Source organism: Phascolarctos cinereus, unplaced genomic scaffold (assembly GCF_003287225.1).
Source record: "Phascolarctos cinereus isolate Bilbo 61053 unplaced genomic scaffold, phaCin_HiC Scaffold_726;HRSCAF=1367, whole genome shotgun sequence".
Lineage (NCBI taxonomy): Eukaryota > Metazoa > Chordata > Mammalia > Diprotodontia > Phascolarctidae > Phascolarctos > Phascolarctos cinereus.
Window position 1 is genome coordinate 293,333,180 of NW_027556098.1, and position 18,473 is coordinate 293,351,652.

The 18,473-nt window shown below is 38.5% G+C and overlaps 1 protein-coding gene across 1 annotated transcript; it reads right to left on the bottom strand.

Annotated features, from left to right (window-relative positions):
• Positions 1-382: 382 nt before the first annotated feature.
• MMP7 (matrix metallopeptidase 7) lies at positions 383-17,828 on the bottom strand. The gene is made up of 6 exons (XM_020996145.2): positions 17,566-17,828; positions 14,292-14,515; positions 14,058-14,206; positions 8,141-8,269; positions 6,706-6,867; positions 383-1,827 (listed from the first exon to the last, which is right to left on the bottom strand). Exons 1-6 carry the CDS (start codon positions 17,761-17,763, stop codon positions 1,814-1,816), a joined length of 876 nt encoding a protein of 291 aa, XP_020851804.1. The 5' UTR covers positions 17,764-17,828; the 3' UTR covers positions 383-1,813.
• Between the last annotated feature and the right edge of the window lie 645 nt (positions 17,829-18,473).

Sequence of the window (18,473 nt, forward strand, 5' to 3'; positions counted from 1 at the left end):
AATTTGATTATTATAAATTCTATCTATAATCTATAAATTGTAAATATTATAAATTATATTTTGAGTATTATAAATCCTCAAATCAACTACAAAGGACCTATGAGGGAAGATGCTATCTACCTCCAGAGAAAGAACTGATAAATAGAAATATGTATAGTATGATTTTACATATATAGGTATATACACACACACATTCATACACATATCTACATATCTATATGTATATATACACAATACGCATGCACACATATATGTACACACACATACATGCATGTCTGTGCCAAATGGTGGCCTTTTCTAGTGTGGAGTGGGAATGGAGGGAGAAAAAAAATACACTGTAGAGAACAAAAGAAAACTCAGAAGGAAGCATGGAAAAGTAGACTAGTTTTAAAAACAACGTGCAGTATTTATTACATAGTTTTTTTAAAAAAAGTAAACAGTGTGAAACAGATTTGTGGTTCATATTGAATTCTTTTTTTGTGTTGTGCTGTGTAATGAAATTTTTTTTTGTCTTTTTGTATTTAAATTCAAAATGAATAAAAAAATTTTGAAAAGCTAATTGATGTTAGTTGCTTATTGAAGAGTTATCAACTGGTTAAATGATACTAGAGTGATATTTACTGGCATTGACAAATGGAACATTAATCACTGGTGATTGATATTGAGGGAGTACACCAGAATCAAGAATGTGACCATCTAGTCCATGAGTAAATCTGGCCCTGCTCCTTCCCTTCTTTTTCATGTCTGGTTTTTTTATGCAAACTAAATAATTTAAAAACTTTTATGTAGTGCTTGGAATTCTGTTACTTTTAGTGCTCACAATGGATGCCCACTGTGATATCCTCACTTATTGTAGTCTAGGAGCTTCCAATCATACTTCCTAGGACATAGCCCTGGAAGCACAAAAGGGCATTAGAGATTATCTAATCGATCTCTGGCATGCTTCTGTGACAAACTAACAAAGAACTCCCCAAACTGGTCGGTCTACATACATTTTTTTTGGTCAGATTTCCAAGGGCAATGGCTATAAAATGAAAGGAATTGACTTTCTTTTCTACTTGTTTGGCAAAAATTTTTATATGCCCATGGTGAATTGGTGATTACTTCTGAGGAGGATGTAGATTTTTCTGGGAGTAAAAGAAAAATTTGGAATTCCTGCCTAAGCAGAGTTCAATATCACCATTTGGCAGATGCATATGTGGCAGAGAATTGGGTGCCCCCTGTGCATTCAAGAAAGTGAGGTGGGGGAGTAGTGTGGTAGAAACAACATTTAGGCTAGGATTTGGGACACCTAAGGTCTATTTCTAGTTCTTTAACCAGACTGCTGTGTGATTTGGAGCAAGTCACTTATCCAGCCAGGGCCTCAGATGTAGGATTCTGTTCTAAGACAAACCTGCCCTTGTTCTGGGCTCAAGCCAACTCAGTTGTGATTGTGTTGCTTCTGCTTCAGATATGACAAGGATCTGAGGATCGGAAGCTCTGATGTTGTTACCAATCACAGGACTATGTGAACGTGAATAAAAACAATGAGTCCAGTCATCCCTGATGATGTGGGCAAGCTGTGGCTCAAGTTCTTAGTGGACTTTGTTCCTAGTAGGCTCTTAATGAATGTTTGCTGAATAAAATCAATGAATTAATGAAATAAAACACTGTGCTTTCATGTCTTAGTCCTTGATTTCCATATAAAGCCATTCATTTTAAAGCATTGCAATTATTATAGGATTTCATGATAAAATAACATTTGGATAGAGCAGGAATGTAGTAGAGTCTGTTGAATGTGTATTTTTCTGTTAAGTTTATAATTGTTCTGAAATTATCTTCTCTTTCCTGTTGAGAGAATAGAAGAGAATATTATGACATTGTGTAAAACACAAAGAAAAAAAATCACAAAGACAAAAACTAGGGGTTTTTCAGACCAGGGAGGCCTGTGGTTCATCCGGCTTAGTGTCGTGAATCTGGCAATACACATAGGCTTTTTGAAAGGCCTATCTATCTTGTCACCAATCTCAACACGGTCAGTTGTCCTATGCCTACACACTTATGTCCCACCACAAAATTGGCAGTTTGTCCATTTCTAACAATTTAGAACAGAATCCTTGAGAGACTGGGAGAGATTGGATTGGAACAAATATACTGCTTGGGAGTAGATAGTGAAGGGAGAGGTCGTGGCTCGAAACTCTTAAATTCCAACTTAACTGGATTTGTGATTTCACTGATTTAGATGTTCTTTCTGATTGCAAACCATCCAAGCTTGTCCATTCTATGTGATTCTTGTCCATAGCCTATACATTCACGATAGGGCATTCACCCAACATGTTGGAGGAACCAGTCCTGCTGAATTTTCTATAGTAGCTGGACAGAGGAGAACAATTAGGGTATAGGTAGGCACAGTTATTTTCACCTTCTGTTTCATGTCTCTCTCTACTCCAGTCTATCCTCTACTCAGCTCTCAAATTGACCTTTCTAAAAAGCTGTTTGAACATTTGTTGTTTAGTTGTGTCTGACTCTTCATGACCACATTTGGGGTTTTCTTGGCAAAGATACTGGAATCATTTGCCATTTCCTTCTCTAGCTTACTTTATGGATGAGGAAACTGAGGTAAACAGGGTTAAGTGACTTGCCCAGGGTCACACAGCTAGTAAGTGTCTGAGGCTGGATTTGAACTCAGGAAAATGAGTCTTCTTGGATTTCCCCATGCCTGTAGCTCTATCCACTGTACCACCTGGCTGCTCCTTGTCACACCCCTGTTTAATAAAATCCAGTGGCTCCCTATTGCCTCCAGGAACAAATATAAAACTTTCTGTTTGGCTATTAAAGCCCTGCATAACCTGCTTCCTTCCTACCTTCCCTTTTCAGTCTTCTGTGTCTTACTCCCTTCTATATACTCTGCAGTTTGGCCTCCTCATTGTTCTGCACAATGACACTCCATCTCCTAACTGTGAACATTTTCACTGGCTGTTTCCCATATCATGACTCTCTTCTTTCTCATCTCTGCCTCTTTACATCCTAGGCTTCCTTCAGGTCTCAGCTAGAGTCTCACTTTCTGCTGGAAGCCTTTACCTGTCTTCTTTATTCTTTTTTTTTCTTTTTTGGCAATTGGGGTTAACTGACTTGCCCAGGGTCCCACAGCTAGTGAGTGTCATGTGTCTGAGGCTGGATTTGAATTCCTGACTCCAGGAGTTTTTTGGTCTTCCTGACTGCAGGGCTGGTGCTCTATCTACTGCACCACCTAGCCACCCCCTGTCCTCTTTATTCTTAATGCCTTCCCTGTGAACTACCCCCTTTTTGTTCTGTCTCTATCCTGTTTGTACATAGTTGTGTGTTAAGTTGTCTCCTTATCCTTCTGTGAGCTCCTTGAGCTCGCAAACTGTTTTTTGGGCTTTCTTTGTATCCCCGCTCTTGGCACAATACTGGGGCACAGTAGGCACTTAGTAACTGTTGCTTTCTTGCTGTTTCACAGGCTAGTAGAGGAATATATGTCTGCCATAAACACAAGGAGAGGCAATGTGGTATAATGGAAAGTGACCTGGATGAAGACTCAGAAGATCTGGGTTCAAGTTGTAGCTCTAATAGTTGCTCGTTGTGTAACATTGGGTAAATTACTTAATCTAAGTCATAATTTCCTCATTTGCAAAGTGAGGTTGGCTGCCTTCATTTCCTAGCAAAATTCTAGAATGTATGTATTTTTGCTGCTGCTCCTATTGTTGTTGTTATCATTAGCATCTAGAAAGGGAAGGGCTGATCATTAGGAACCAGAATGGTTTTATCTAGGAGAGGTCATACCAGACTAACCCCAGTCCCCCCCCCCCTTTTTTTTTTGGTGAGGCAATCGGGGTTAAGTGATTTGTTCAGGGTCACATAGCTAGTAAGTGTCAAGTGTCTGAGGCCAGATTTGAACCCAGTTTCTCTTGACTCCAAGGCCTGAGATCTATCTACTGCACCATCCTAGTTGCCCCTAAAGGGGGGCAAAGAATAATCAGATTTTTTTTTTTGGTCTAGGCAATGGGATTAAGTGACTTGCTCAGGGTCACACAGCTAGTAAGTGTCATATGTCTGAGGCCGGATTTGAACTCAGGTCCTCCTGACTCCAGGGCCAGTGCTCTATCCACTGTGTCACTTAGCTGCCCCCCAGTCCCTTTTTTGACAGAATAATCCAACTGGTACATCTAAAGAGGCAGCTAGGTGACTCAGTGGATAGCATGTTGGACTTGAAGCCAAGAAGACCTGAATTCAAATCCTAATTCATATGTGTGCTAGCTATATGGGCCTGGGAAAATCTCTTATCCTTTGTCTGCTTCAGTTTTCTCATCTGTAAAATATGAATAATAATAGCATCTACTTCCTAGGGTCATTGAGAGGATCAAATCAAATCACATTAGTAAAGTGCTTTATAAACCTTATAGCATTATGCAAATGCTTGTTATTCTTATTCTTATTATTGTTATATAAGAAGAATGTTGAAAATATAGTATAATAATATTTCAGCAAAACATTTGAGGAGACATAGGGTAGGAGATAGTGTAGTCTGGTAAATTTGTAGGTGTTTGAATCACTGAACCCATTGATGGATGGATAAAGAGATGAATGTCAACTTGAAGAGAGTTCTCTAGTGGAAATACTCATGCATCTTTTCTTATTTTGTTCAAACTGTCTATCTGTGACTTGGAGGTGAGGACTACCTGGCATGGTTTTCAATTTGCTCATGTCACAAAGCAGGGAGGGATAACTAACACTTTGGACCATAGCACAAGGATTAGAAGGATCTTGATAGGCAATGAGGTTGAATCTCCTAGGATAAACTTTAATGGTGATACAAGTAGAGTTTTTCATTTGGGTTAAAAAAAAATCTGCCTTCTGGATCCACTATTGAGGAGGTTAACCAAATGTACCACAAGAAAGGGAGCATTCTACAAAGCTTGTCATAAACTTGATCGATCCAGATTTGGAGCCAAGGATGGGTGTGATGGCATAAATTCTGGACACTCTGAATAGGGGAATATGCACATAGAGAGAAAAGAGGACATTGTTTTTAATCAGTGGAAATGCAAATCTTGTTATGGAAAATTTCTATCTAGTTAAAGTGGCACCAAAGAAGTGGTTTCAAAAGCATAAATAAGGTAGAGGAGGCAAGGCTAAGCAATAGTTCATGTGAAAAAGATCTGGGGGATTTACCGGGCTAAATAGGGGCAGCTACGTCAAGTAGTGGATAGAGTGCTGGGCCTGGAGTCAGGAAAACTCATCTTCCTGAATTCAAATCTGGACTCAGACACTTAATAGCTGTGTGATCATGGGCAATTCACTTAACCTTGCTTGCCTTAGTTTCCTCATGTATAAAATCATCTGGAGAAAGAAATGACAAATGACTCCAGTATCTCTGCCAAGAAATGGAGACATTAAGAGCTGGACACAACTGAACAACAACTGAACAACAAGGTCAATATGGTTCAATGGGGCAACAAAGCTGTGAAAAGAGATAATGCTATTTTAGGGTAATTGAGAGGCACCGTGTCTAGAATGAGGGAGGTTAAATTCTGCTGTATTCTACTTTGGTTAGGACATGTTGAAATTGTATTTAGTTTTGGATACAACTTTTTAGGGAGAACATTGACATGTTGAAGCATAGCCAGAGGAGGGTGATCAAGACGATAAGTGACCTGCAGACCATGCTTGGTGAAAGGGACTGGGAATATTTAGCATGGAAGAAAGAATTGATGGTTATATTTGAAGGACTGTCAAGACTTGTTTAGCTTGGCTTCAGAGGGTCAAAGACCAGGAACAATGGGTGAAAGATTATAAAGAGCAGATTTAAGTCTGATGGAATGAAAAGCTTCTAACAGAGCTATCCGTAATTGGAATGGGCTGCCACGGGAGGCCTAGGAAGGTGGAGGCAGGAAGAGCACTTGTTGGGACTCCTTCTTCAGGTATGAGTGGGACTAGGTGGCTTCCAGGTAACTTTGAACTGTCAGTCACTTGGTCAGATACCATTTATTAGGGGCCTACTATCTGGCACTGTGCTAAGTGCAGGGGATAAAAAGAAAGGCAAAAAACAGTGCCTGAGCTCACAGAGCCCACAGTTTAATGGGGGAGACAACATACAAACAATTATGTATAAACAACTTATACGCAGGATAAATTAGAAATAATCTGCAAAGGAAGGCATTCAGATTAAAGAGGACCGAGAAAGAAGATGGAACTTTGAGACTTGAATGAAGTCAGGGAAGCTAGGAGAAGGAGATGAGGAAGAAGAGCATTCTAGGGTCGGAGAACAGCTAATAAAATGCCTGGAGTCAGCAAAGGGGTGTTGGGTCACAGAGTACACAGAGGAAAATATGGTGTAAGAGGACTGGAAAGGTAGAAAGTTTCCCTGAGTTTCTGTGAAAATGACATTATTTACAGTGTTCTGAGCAAAATTCTATGTAAAGGTGAGCTATTATTGATTTCATCAGTGAGATGTTTTAATCTCATTAAATGATCAAAATATTCATTTAGTGAGCATTATGAATCAGTCACTTGAGGTAAAAGAAAATGGTTTTGTAAGGTTATAAAATCTATGGTTTCAATAATTAAACAAAAACACCTCAGGTTGTAGTGTTTACTTTCCAAATGGATGCAAATTTCCCAGCTTTTCCTCTTCAAGCCTGTCATGAAAATTGCTCTAAAATCCTGACAAATATGAAATTTTGTGTTGAAAATCCTCAACCTTACCATAAAGTTTCTGAATCCCTCTGATATCATCCTCTGACAGACTGAAGTCCTCTGGGTTTTTATAACTGTAGGTAGGGTACATCACAGCTTCAGGGTCAGAAGAATGACCTAGCCCCAAGGAATGGCCAAGTTCATGAGTAGCAGTAAATAAAAAGTTAATTCCTACAATCAAAGAAGGGACATTATATTATTACAAAATCATTATTATTACAACTACAGCATTATGTTAAATTATTACAATTCAAGAACATCTCAAATATAATTCTCAATGATTTGCAGTGTAGATACATATTTTTAAATTTTTAACAGAGTTTGAGGGTGGATTTGGAGGGAAAGTGGGGTGGAGTGGGAGCTGCAGTAAATGTTGTTTGGGTTTTTTGCCTTTTCTCACTAACCCTGTTTGTCTCACTTTCCTCATCTGTTAAAATGAGCTAGAGAAGAAAATGGAAAACTACTTCAGTATCTTTGACAAGAAAACCCCAAATGGGGTCATGGAGAGTCTGGAATGACTGAAAAATGACTAAATAATAGCAACAAATTGATTTATTTCTCATACAGCCTTGTTTCAGGAAGCTAGAAAAAAAAAGTTTAAGTACGTTGAGTACCCCAGAACATTCAATTTGGTAACTGAATTGCCTGAATAAAACTTCAGGCAGCTTCTAGGAAAGATATTTCAATAAAAATAAAAATTTACTTCTTTCCTTTCACCCTGTGTCAAGGTGTGAGCCAGTTAGATTGAAAGGTTAAAGGGAGACATCGGAACTGAGACCACCTTGTCTTTGTCTGAGAGTTGATTACTTGATATGCAGGGACACCTAAATAGTGGGGCAGGTTGGGGAAAATTAACAGCAGCTCTACATTTCTTCAGATCTGGGTTTACATGGTGAAGTTTCACTGGCTTTCGCTACTGTGAAGTGCTATGACTTCCTATAACATGTCAAACCCAAGGTTCCTGCTACTGAGCTCCCTTCTTATTTGTTACATGTTAGAGCCCACTCCCATCCCATCTAGGAGAGGGTAAGCACCTTGAGGACAAGAGACTATACCATTTTTTGTCTTTGTATCACCCAGTCCCTTGCCCACATCCTGACACATTGTAAGCACTTAAATGATTGTAAGATATATTATATATATATGTGTGTGTGTGTGTATATATATATATATATACACACACACACATATATATGTATACATATATAGTAGGATTGTAGGATATATTGTAATATAGGATATATTTTAGGAATAGGTTATATGATACCTCTCTCCCACTCCTGTAATAGTCATAGTGTAAATGAGGAAGCTTAAAGTTTAACCTATCTATTAATATCCTAACTTTCCCATTTTCAAATTTAAATGGCACATTCTAGATACCCAGTGAAACATTTTGCCTTCAGGTTTTCTACCTTAGGTAGTCAGGAACATTGAAAACCATTACCTATTTTGCTGCCATCACTCCATTGTTCATCATTGTCAAAGTGAGCATCTCCTCCTATTCCTGTTCCTGGTGCAAATGCATGAGCCAGGATTCCTCCTGGTCCATCAAATGGACTGAAGTCCCCATGGACTAAGGAAAAAAATCCAACAGTCATTGGCCTGCCTAACAATACAGGAATTAGTATTAAACTATGTTTTTTTTTTAAACTATGGGAATATTCCAACGATTGAATCTATGTAGTTAGAGACTCAAATGTGGGATAGTAGAGTGGGCATTGAGCTTAAAGCCTGAAGACCAGAGGCAGCCTGGTAGAATTGGGTGATCCCTAGAATTGAGCCTTAGTTACTTCATTTGTAAAATAAGGAAGCTAAATCGATGACTTTTAGGTCCCGTCCAGTTCTGAATCTATGATTTCCCAATTCTATGGTCTGAATATGATTCCTTGCTTCTATCCTTTATTAGTTGTATGACCCTGATTTCACATTTCATGTTTCATATCTATCTTCTCACCTGTGAAGTGAGCACACAACCTACCTACCCTACCTCCTTCTAAGAGTGGTCTTGTGTTTTATGTTTTTGCTCCAGACTTGTGATCATATTAGGCAGGGAGTTCCTTCCCCATACAGACCAGCAGCTACTCTGCAATCTATAGTCTTGGAGCTGCTTTGGGCACTGTCTAGAGGTTGAGTGGTTTGCCCTGTTCACATAGCCAGTATATGTCAATCAATTAATGAGTCAATTAATAGACCCTCAGCGAGCACTTATGTGCCAGGCACTGTGCTAAGTTCTAGGAAAACAAAGAAAAAGCAAAGTAGGACTTGAACCCAGGTCTTCCTGACTCTGAGGCCAACTCTTAACCAACTATACCATGCTGGCTTTTCATGGGTTAAATATATCTGTATCTATCCATATCTTTATCTGTATCTGTCTTCATATCTATCCATATCCACATATATCTACGTATATCTATAATCTCTACCTCTATTTCCTTCTCTATATCTATATCCACATAATAATGATGATAGTGCTTACTATGTTCCAGGCAATATGCTAAGTTCCTTATGATTATTAACTCACTTGATCCTCATAGCAACCCTGAAAGGTAGGTACTTTTTATTTTCTCCATTTTACTGATGAGGAAACTGAGGCAAACAAAATTTAAGGGGGATTGCCCAGGGTTACACAGTAAGTGTTTGAGGCAAGATTTGAACTCAGAGTTTCCTGACTCCAGTCTAAGCACTCTGTCCACCATGCCAACTAGCTGCCATACACACACACACATACACACACACAGACACACAGACACACTTGTGTGTATGTCTGTCTGTCTATCTGCATGTATATATGTATATGTGTATATATGTATTAGAATAGGATGCATGTTATCTATATGTATGTGTGTGTATTTGTGTGTGTGTATATATGAGAATGGGATATATGATACCTCTGTGTGTATGTATATACATACCCACATATATGTGGGGCAGCTAGGTGGTACACACACATATGTATGTGTGCATAGTTAGGTAAACATAAGCAGTTATTACCATTATTATTTCATGAGTAGAAAAAGGAATCTTGTCATAAGCAGTTAGGGTTGCCCACAAGCAGCTGGTTGCACATATCAGGTTTTACAACAAGCTATATATGTTATCAGGGAGGGGTGGAGGGAATAAATATTTATTAAGTATCTACTATGTGCCAGGCATCATACTGAGCACCTTACAAATATTATCTCATTTGTGATCCAGCAAGTTAGGTTCTATTGTCATCCCCATTTTACAGCTGAGGAAACTGAGGCAGACAGAGGTTGAGTGACTTGCCCAGGGTCATATACCTAGTAAGTGTCTGAGACTAGTTTTAATCTCAGTTCTTCTTGACTTCAGGTCCAGTGTTTTATTCCCCGTGCCATCTGACTGATTAGGTGATAGTTTTCTCATCAAGCAGATCAACATAGAATATAGGAACTTTGTTGACATTTGGACATGTAGAACAATGCCAGAGATGGGGAAAGAACAATGGAATATAAACACAAGGTTATTATGCTATCCTTTTTTTTTTCCTCAGAAAGAAAATACAACATGGTCTTGTATGTAGGTTTATATTCCTTTTTGTACATTTCATATATGAACTTGGTGCTCCAACTAGACTAATATCTTCCTTAGAGTAGTTGAGTTCTTTGTGAAGCATATTTATACTTTTAGATTACTAGAGCATCATTTGGCACAAAGTTCACAGAATCACAAAATTTTACAGATTATCTAATCTAATCCTCTAATCTTAAGGCTAAGAGAACTAAGACCCAGATTGGGGAAATGACTTGCCTGAGGATAGCTGGCATGAGTACTAGAGTTGAGATTCAAGCACAGGTGCTGTTTCTCAGTCCAGTGCTCCTGAAATGCCTTACTTGCTAATCTATTTCCCAGACTCATTGGGGGATAAAAGGACTATAAATTATTACCAATATTGACTGGAAATAATTTAGAGAATTGGTGAGTTAGGGCAAGCATTTAAATGCTACCTCATCTATGAAGTCTTCTCTTGATTCCTTCATTCAGAGACAACTTTGCCTCCCCTTTCAATCTAACAAATCATTAAAAAAACATAGGCAGCTAGGAGATCTTGGTGGCTAGAGAGTTGGGTGGGAGTCAGGCAGACAAGTTTAAATCTAGCCTCCAACACTTACTAACTATGTGATCTTAGGCCAGTCACTTAAACCTCAGTTTTCTGAACTGTAAAATGGAGATAATAATAGAACCTAGGGTTATTGTGAGAATCTTATGACATATTTGTAAAGCGCTTAACACGGCACTTGGCACATATACGTTTTAATGCATTATATGTAATTATTATGTATTATGTGACCCCATTTGGGGTTTTCTTGGCAAAGATACTAAAGTGTTTGCCATTTCCTTCTCTAGCTTATTTTACAGATGAGGAACCGAGGCAAACAGAATTAAATGACTTACCTAAGGTCACACAGCTAGTAAGTGTCTGACACCAGAGTTAAAGCAGGAAGAGTCTTCCTGACTCCAGGCCCAGTACTCTAATTCACTGTGCCACCTAGTACTTATCACATGTTATTTCTTATTATAGTATTATGTCATTGCTGTATTAAGCTATATGAGAAAAGAACCCTTGTCTTAGCTGAAATTTGTAACTTCTCCATTTTCTAGTATAGTTCTCCGCAAACAGTAGGTAATTAGTAAATATATACTGAATTAAATTTTGGCCATTGAGCAGCACAAATATTACATCATTAATAGCTTTCTTCATCTTTTTGATACTGTAGCTATCAAAGTGAACTAGGGAACTAATACAAACACTAAAAAATATTTTTGGATGGCTTTGTGATTTTGTGATATAGGGAGCTCCTGTTGAAGGACTTATTCAATCAGCACTTTCTCCTTAACCTACAGGCATGGAAAACTACCTCCAGAGGTTAAATGACTTTCCCAGGGTCATACAAGTTGTATGTGGGGGCGATAAAATTTAAATCCATCTCTCCTTGGCTGAGTGATTGTGTCTCCAGCCACCATTCTATGTTCTCTCTCAATATATGCATTAATTTTATTGACTAGACCATTCAATCTTAAAGAATCTAGATTGACTTGCAGCATTTGAGACCAGCACATATCAGCAATTTATGCGTATGGGTGACACATCTTTTAGTCCTGTTTGTGTTAAAAATTCTTGTTATTAATCACATTTAATGTTGATACTAAATGGCCTGGAACTGATAAAGAGATATCATGGTATAATGGATAATATAATAATAGTTGACATTTGTATAGCATGTTGTGGTAAAAAAAATGTTTTACATAGTCTCATTTGCTAGAGTGCTAGAATTGAAGTCACAAAGATCTGGATTCAAATCCTGCCTCTCCTACACACTACCTGTATGACTCTGGGAAAATCACTTTACATTTATTAGCCTCAGTTAACTCTATTAAATTTTATAATTGTAAGTTTATGACTGTAAGTTATAAATTTTGTAACTATAAGTTATAAAGTTACGATCTGTAAATAATGAGAATATACATTAGCCAAGCAATGTACTTTCTTTCCCTGGGGCCTGTCAAAATACAACATAATTGCTGATCAGAAGGGCTGTTATTATAATTTAAGAAAACAGAAAAGTTATGAATGTAATGTAGGTTATAGAAATGTACATACATACACATTCCTAGCTTGCTTTTGGCCAGCTGAGTGTGACTCAATATTTGGGTGCATTGAATGTGATGGTGTTCCTGGATGCTGCTGGTCATGTCATGTATCCAGCACTGAAAGGATGTGGCATTTTGGTATAACATGACAAACCCTGCATGTCAACTTCATTCCCCTTCCTGGCTGTGACAGGGACTGGGGAGTGATGGGATACTGAGAGTTAAAAGAGGGGACACCTTCTTTCCTCTCTCCCTCCCTCTGTCTCCCTGTTTCTGTTTCTCTTCCTCTCTCTTTTCTCTTTCTTTCTTCTCCCTTTCTCTTTGACTGTCCATATAGCATCATGTAATTCCGAGACTTCCAATCAGGGGTGAGAAAGAGTGGCCCTTGTTTATTCCAGCATCCGGGTGACCTCAACCACATGGGTAACTAATGCTTGCAGACTCAACTAAGTGAACTTGTGTCTGGGGTCTTGTCTGTTTTTTCCACTTTTGTGTTTGTTGTATTTTTCTTTCCTGGTTTTAGGTGAATGAATATCTACCCCTACATGAACATGTGAGCTTATAGGAAACCTTGGTGGTCTGAGAGATCTGAGTCGTTTTGGTCAGAGCTGAATGGTGGCAAGAGGAGTAGTTCCCAGCAATTTCTTTAGTGTTCTTGAAGAAGAAGACCCCCAACAAGAGTATCAGTCCAAGAGTGTCCTATTTTGTCAGAAGTCATGTACTAGTAGTTGTTTGGACAGTGCAGAGCCAATGTAAAAGCCTTAATCAGCAGTCCACAAACTGCTTTAGTTTGACATGGTTTTAAGTATCAACTTTTTGGCTGGATATGATAGTTAGCCCTGCTGCTTGTCTAACTCAAATCTTACTGTCAATGTGCATTTGTTTTAGCATTACTTTTGTGTGAAGGAAATGAATACCTATCGAAAACCTGATTCTTATTGTACATTTAATACCCTTCTGCTTTCCTGTCATGGGGAAACCCTATATCTGAGGCTAACCCTAAGCCATATGTAAATTATCCCCAGGACCCTAGAGTTGGGGTTAAAAAAAAAAGAATGTGAAAAAAGGAAGCATAGTCTCTTTCTACTTTGAAATCAGACTCCCAGGCAGCTAGGTGGCACAGTGGATAGAGCACCAGCCCTGAAGTCAGGAGGTCCTGAGTTCAAATCTGGCCTCAGACACTTAACACTTACTATCTGTGTGACCTTGGGAAAGTCACTTAACCCCATTGCCTAGCCAAAAAAAAAAATCAGATTCCCCCAGGATCTAAATTGGTTTTGACTATGTGCCTGGGTTTAGGGCATAGGGGTTTCTTAGGTAGGTAGAGTAGACTTTGTACCCTAGCCTGCATTGAACCAGCAGTGGTTTCTCAATGTTATAATAACATTTAGGAACATAACATAGTTTCTGAAAATGTTTAAAATATTGATTTGTTGTCTATTTCAGGATAGTAGGAGAATTATGAGAGTGATGACAAATTTTTTTTAAAAATCTTAATGAAACATTGAGAAAATATGCACAGTAGAAAAAAAGGAAGTTCAGGAAAAAATCACAGGCAAGCATGACAGTATTTTAATTAGTGTTAAATTGATGCTATCTTTAAAAAATAGCCAAATGTATTTGAGATGCGTAATTTCACATGAAATTCTCTTCTGTTCTTTATGTATGGAAATGATTGTATTTGTTGATGTCGATCAAGTTCATTATAAAACTGGAAAAAAAATGGATTTGCTTAAAAGGATCAGCCTTACCTCCTCTGGCAAAACCAATGATAATATCTGCATTTCCATTCCTCACTTTCTTGAAGGTCAGTGTTGAAGCTTTACTCCACATGTCAAGAGCCTTCTCTACTAAATGATCCACTGTTGATCGAGGCATGTCTTCAGTATAAGAGACGACCCTGGTAGCCAGACAAGAAAGCTATATTTGATACCTTATACAATAGTTTTTATTGCTTTGCAAAAATGAACTAAAGTGTAACTAACCTGTAGGTCACTACTTTGGAAAGCCATTTAGGTCTCTCAGGAAAAAAACTGTATTCTCCAACATCAGGTACCCCACATCTAGGTTTCTGAATTATTTCCATGGTGTTGGTATTTAAAATTCCTGTTTGTGGTAGGCCAAAGAATTTTTGCATTTCTTTTATTTTGTCTTCTAAATTGTTTATTCGTGCTTCCGGATCATATGAATAGAAATTCTTGAGGTATTCCTGTTATGGAGGATGAAAGCAATTTTTAACTATTTCTTGTCCTTTTTAAGACAAGCTGCCCAGCTGGTCATTGCCCCCAAATCCTAGTTCACTAAGAGGAGTAAGGAAAAGCTATTTGCTTTAAAAATCCAGGATTTGATAAAAATTATTATGTTTTTCCTTCCTATTGGGAGTTGCCTATTAGATAATGAATAAATTACTGATTTAAAAACCAACCAACAAAATAGTTTATTTCACCCCTTAGGCACCCACAGGACATAATAATAACATGGCCTCCACAAAAAACCCCCAAAACTTTTCCCCAATCCCTCTTGAGATTTATTAATTTAATTTATAAAGCTACATAGATTTAAAAAAAAATACAACTTACATAGCTACATTTGTATATCTATATATATTTGCAGAATACAATTTTGATTCATTTCCCTGTTTTACAAGTGGCTGAAAATTGTCTGCCTACTTTATGGTTAATAATAATAATAACAATAAAACTTACATTTATTTAGCACCTTTGACTTTTTAGAGGGATTAGATTTATTCTGCTTTGCCCCAGAGAGTAAGAAGAATGAGTGGAAACTGTAGGAAGGCAAGTTTAGGTTTGATGTAAGAAAAAACTTTCTAATTATTAGAATGACCCAAAAAAGAATTGGCTGCTTGGGGCAGGGAGGGGGGGAAGGGTGAGTTGTACGTAGCTAGAGGTCTTTAAACAAAGTCTGAGTATCATAGAGGGTACATGGTGGAATGGAGGATTCTGAGGTCCCCTCTGAGATTTTATGATTCTGTGCTGGGTTTCTTACCCATACATCTCTCAGCCTTCAGGACCACCCCGAAGTTATTGAGGTATGACCACCCCAAAGTGTCTCTTAACTCTCCTTAATTGAGGTGGTTAAGAGACACTTACTATAGCCCACAGATCTCTTGAGATGAGATTGATGTGACCCCCAACTGGCACTAAGTTTCCAGAGTACCTTTAGGGGAATTCATTGATTCCAGGGTTTCTCTACAAGTTCTAAGTCACTGAGAGCATATGCTTTTGGATCCAAACGAGGAGCCCCCTAGGATTCCCTCCTCTCCGTCTTTTTCTCCATCAAGAGCATTTGCAATGATATCAATATTTTTAAAAACTTACATGCTGCTATACATTGGTAATCATGCCTTACATTTACATAGCAATTTATAATTAAAAAAATATTTTCCCATGTATGATCTCATTTGATCCTCACAACAGTCCTATGAAGTAAGGTAAGTTTAATTATCCCCATTAAATCTCAAAAGTGATATGACTTTCCCAAGACCATACAAAACTACAAGATAGGGCCAGGACTTGAACCCAGATCTTCTGACTCCAGACTCAGTACTTTTTCCATTATGCTATAAGAAAAATGAGGGATGATAGTTTTTGTTCATTAAATCAGAGGCTAATAGTTTATTATTACTTAGGTGCTAATGCACTCAACCTGGAGTTAGGAAGACTGGAATTCAGATCTGGCCTCAGACACTTTTCAGTCAGTAAGTCAGTCAATAAGCATTTAAGATAAAGCACCTATTATGTGCCAGGCATTGTGCTAAGCACTGGGGTTACAAAGAAAGGCAAAAAATAATCCCTGATCTTAAAGAGAGAGACAACGTGCAGACAACTTCATACAAACACACACATATACACTATGTGTACATATATGCACACGTATATGATATATTAGAAATAATCAGCAGAGAGAAGGCACTAGTATTAAGAGGGATTGACAAAGGCCTCTTGTAGAAGTGAGATTTTATCTGGGTCTTAAAGGAAGTCAGGGAAGCCAAGAATCAGAGATGGGGGTGGGGTGAGAGAAAGAGAGAGAGAGAGAGGAGAGAGACAGAGAGAGAGAAGAGAGAGAGAGAGAGAGAGAGAGAGAGAGAGAGAGAGAGAGAGAGAGGAAGTGAGAGAGGGAGAGACTCAGAGAGAGAGAGAGAGAGAGGGAGTGAGAGAGGGAGAGACTCAGAGAGAGAGAGAGAGAGAGGGAGAAGGAGAGAAGAGAGAGAGAGAGAGAGAGAGAGAGAGAGAGAGAGGGAGGGACAGAGGGAGAGAAGGAGAAAGAGAGGGAGAGAAGGAAAGAAGAAGAGAGGGAGAGAAAGGGGGAGAGAGGGAGAGAAGAGGAAGAGAGAGAGAGAGAGAGACAGAGACACAGAGAGAGAGAGAGGAGAGAGACAGAGAGAGAGAGAAGAGAGAGAGAGAGAGAGAGAGAGAGAGAGAGAGAGAGAGAGAGAGAGAGAAGAGGGGAGGAGAGTTAGCTCTAGGCATGAGGGACAGGCAGTGAAAATACTTGGAGTCAGAAGATGGAATGTTGGGTCTGAGGAACAACAAGGAGACCATTGTCACTGGATCTCCTAGTAAAGGGAGGAGTATTTAATTTTTATTGATAGGATATGGTCTGGACCTATGATTTCACCGGTATTGGGGAGAACTCCTGGGTAAGGAAATTCCCTTTATCAAAGCAAGTTGGCCCCTTCTTTGCAGCCTATAGTCTTGCTTAGAATTGCTTAGAACATTAAGTGACTTGCCAAACGTCACACAACCATTGTGTGTTGGATATGAGACACACTTCTGAGAATGGCTCTTTGCTCACTATATTGTGCTGGTTCTCTAATGAATACTTTTTCTTTGACACTAAAATTTTCCTTAAATTAATATAGATTTTACTCTCCTGAGCTACAATCCTGGCTTCCCTTAACAGTTCTATGACAACCCAACTCCTGAGGCCCAGGAGGATTCAAAGATGGGTCTTAATGACTTTCAATCAATTTTGGACAAGCTGTGCCAATCTATCTTCTAAGTAGAAAGCTGTGATAAAATAAATTTTGGCTTATTTATCATTAAAATTATAGTTTTGTGGACTGTAGTATTAAAGGAAACAACGCCCAACAGATCAAACACTGTCTTCTATGCAAAGAAATGTAACAGGACAAATAGTACTGCTAAATGGAGCTAAAAGAGCATCTAGGTACAAATATGCTAAGTAGAATCTCCCTTGAATTAATAGAGGCTCAGGAAAGAAAATGCAGGTACCTACCTGTGCTTTCCCCCATTGTTGGTCATTCATTTTTCCAGCTTCCCGGGGCAGTGGAAAAGCAAGGCAGCATGTCAAAAGACTCAGGGTGCACAATGTGGAGTAGTAATGCATGATTGCTGTCAAGAAACTACCATTTGCAGCCCTATGGTTGGTGCAGTAATTGCTGATCCAGTCTGGGATGTTTATATAGTTTCTCATCCTGAATGTGTCAATAGGTGACTCATTTTTTTTAAAGTGCTTTCTTGCTCATCTGTTTCTTTAGATTTCTCAATTTTTTTTCCTAATGAAAATGAGGAAGCATTAGGTTCAGTCTGTATTTGTTTTTCAAAAGTTTTTTTTTCTTTCCTCCTTGTCAGTTTTGTAGCTTCAGCCAATCACCACATGAATTGTATTGGCTCAGGTTTGTTTATCCTAATTAAATAAACAGGCACATTCTTTAGGACAATCTTCTCCTCTCGAATTCATGTACATTTAGAAAGGGAAGTTCAGGTTGGGGAAATTAGAATAGTATGAATTGATTCTTTTTGTCACTGAAGATTATTTATCTTGAGCTAGACTTTGTTTATCCTTTTTGGGTTTCCTTATCCAAAGCAAAGAAAACCATTTCCCTCAAGTGTCACTGTGATTATGTTATTCTCTTTCTAAGAAGCCGCCAATGGCTCCCAGGTGTCTCTTAAATTAAATGAACACGCACAGTCACGAATTTAAAACCCTTCTCCACTGGTCCCCCTTTACCCAACAGACTTCTTTTAGAACACCAAGACTTCCTAAAACTCTTCTTACCTGGCGTAGCCTTCCTCCTTCTGATTGCCAAAACATGTATATCCCTCTCTTTCAAATCTATTTGGAAGGCTTTGCTTCTCAATGGACACGTCCAACCTAGCTTTAGTCAGTTCAGTCCCTCCAGG

Excerpts from the sequence above, each read along its gene's own strand:
- MMP7 (XM_020996145.2), bottom strand. The coding sequence starts at position 17,763 with ATGAGAAACTATATAAACATCCCAGACTGGATCAGCAATTACTGCACC. Across the intron at positions 14,516-17,565 it reads AACAATGGGGGAAAGCACAG|GAATACCTCAAGAATTTCTA; the intron begins GTAGGTACCTGC and ends CCTCCATAACAG. Across the intron at positions 8,270-14,057 it reads CATTGGTTTTGCCAGAGGAG|TCCATGGGGACTTCAGTCCA; the intron begins GTAAGGCTGATC and ends TTTTTTCCTTAG.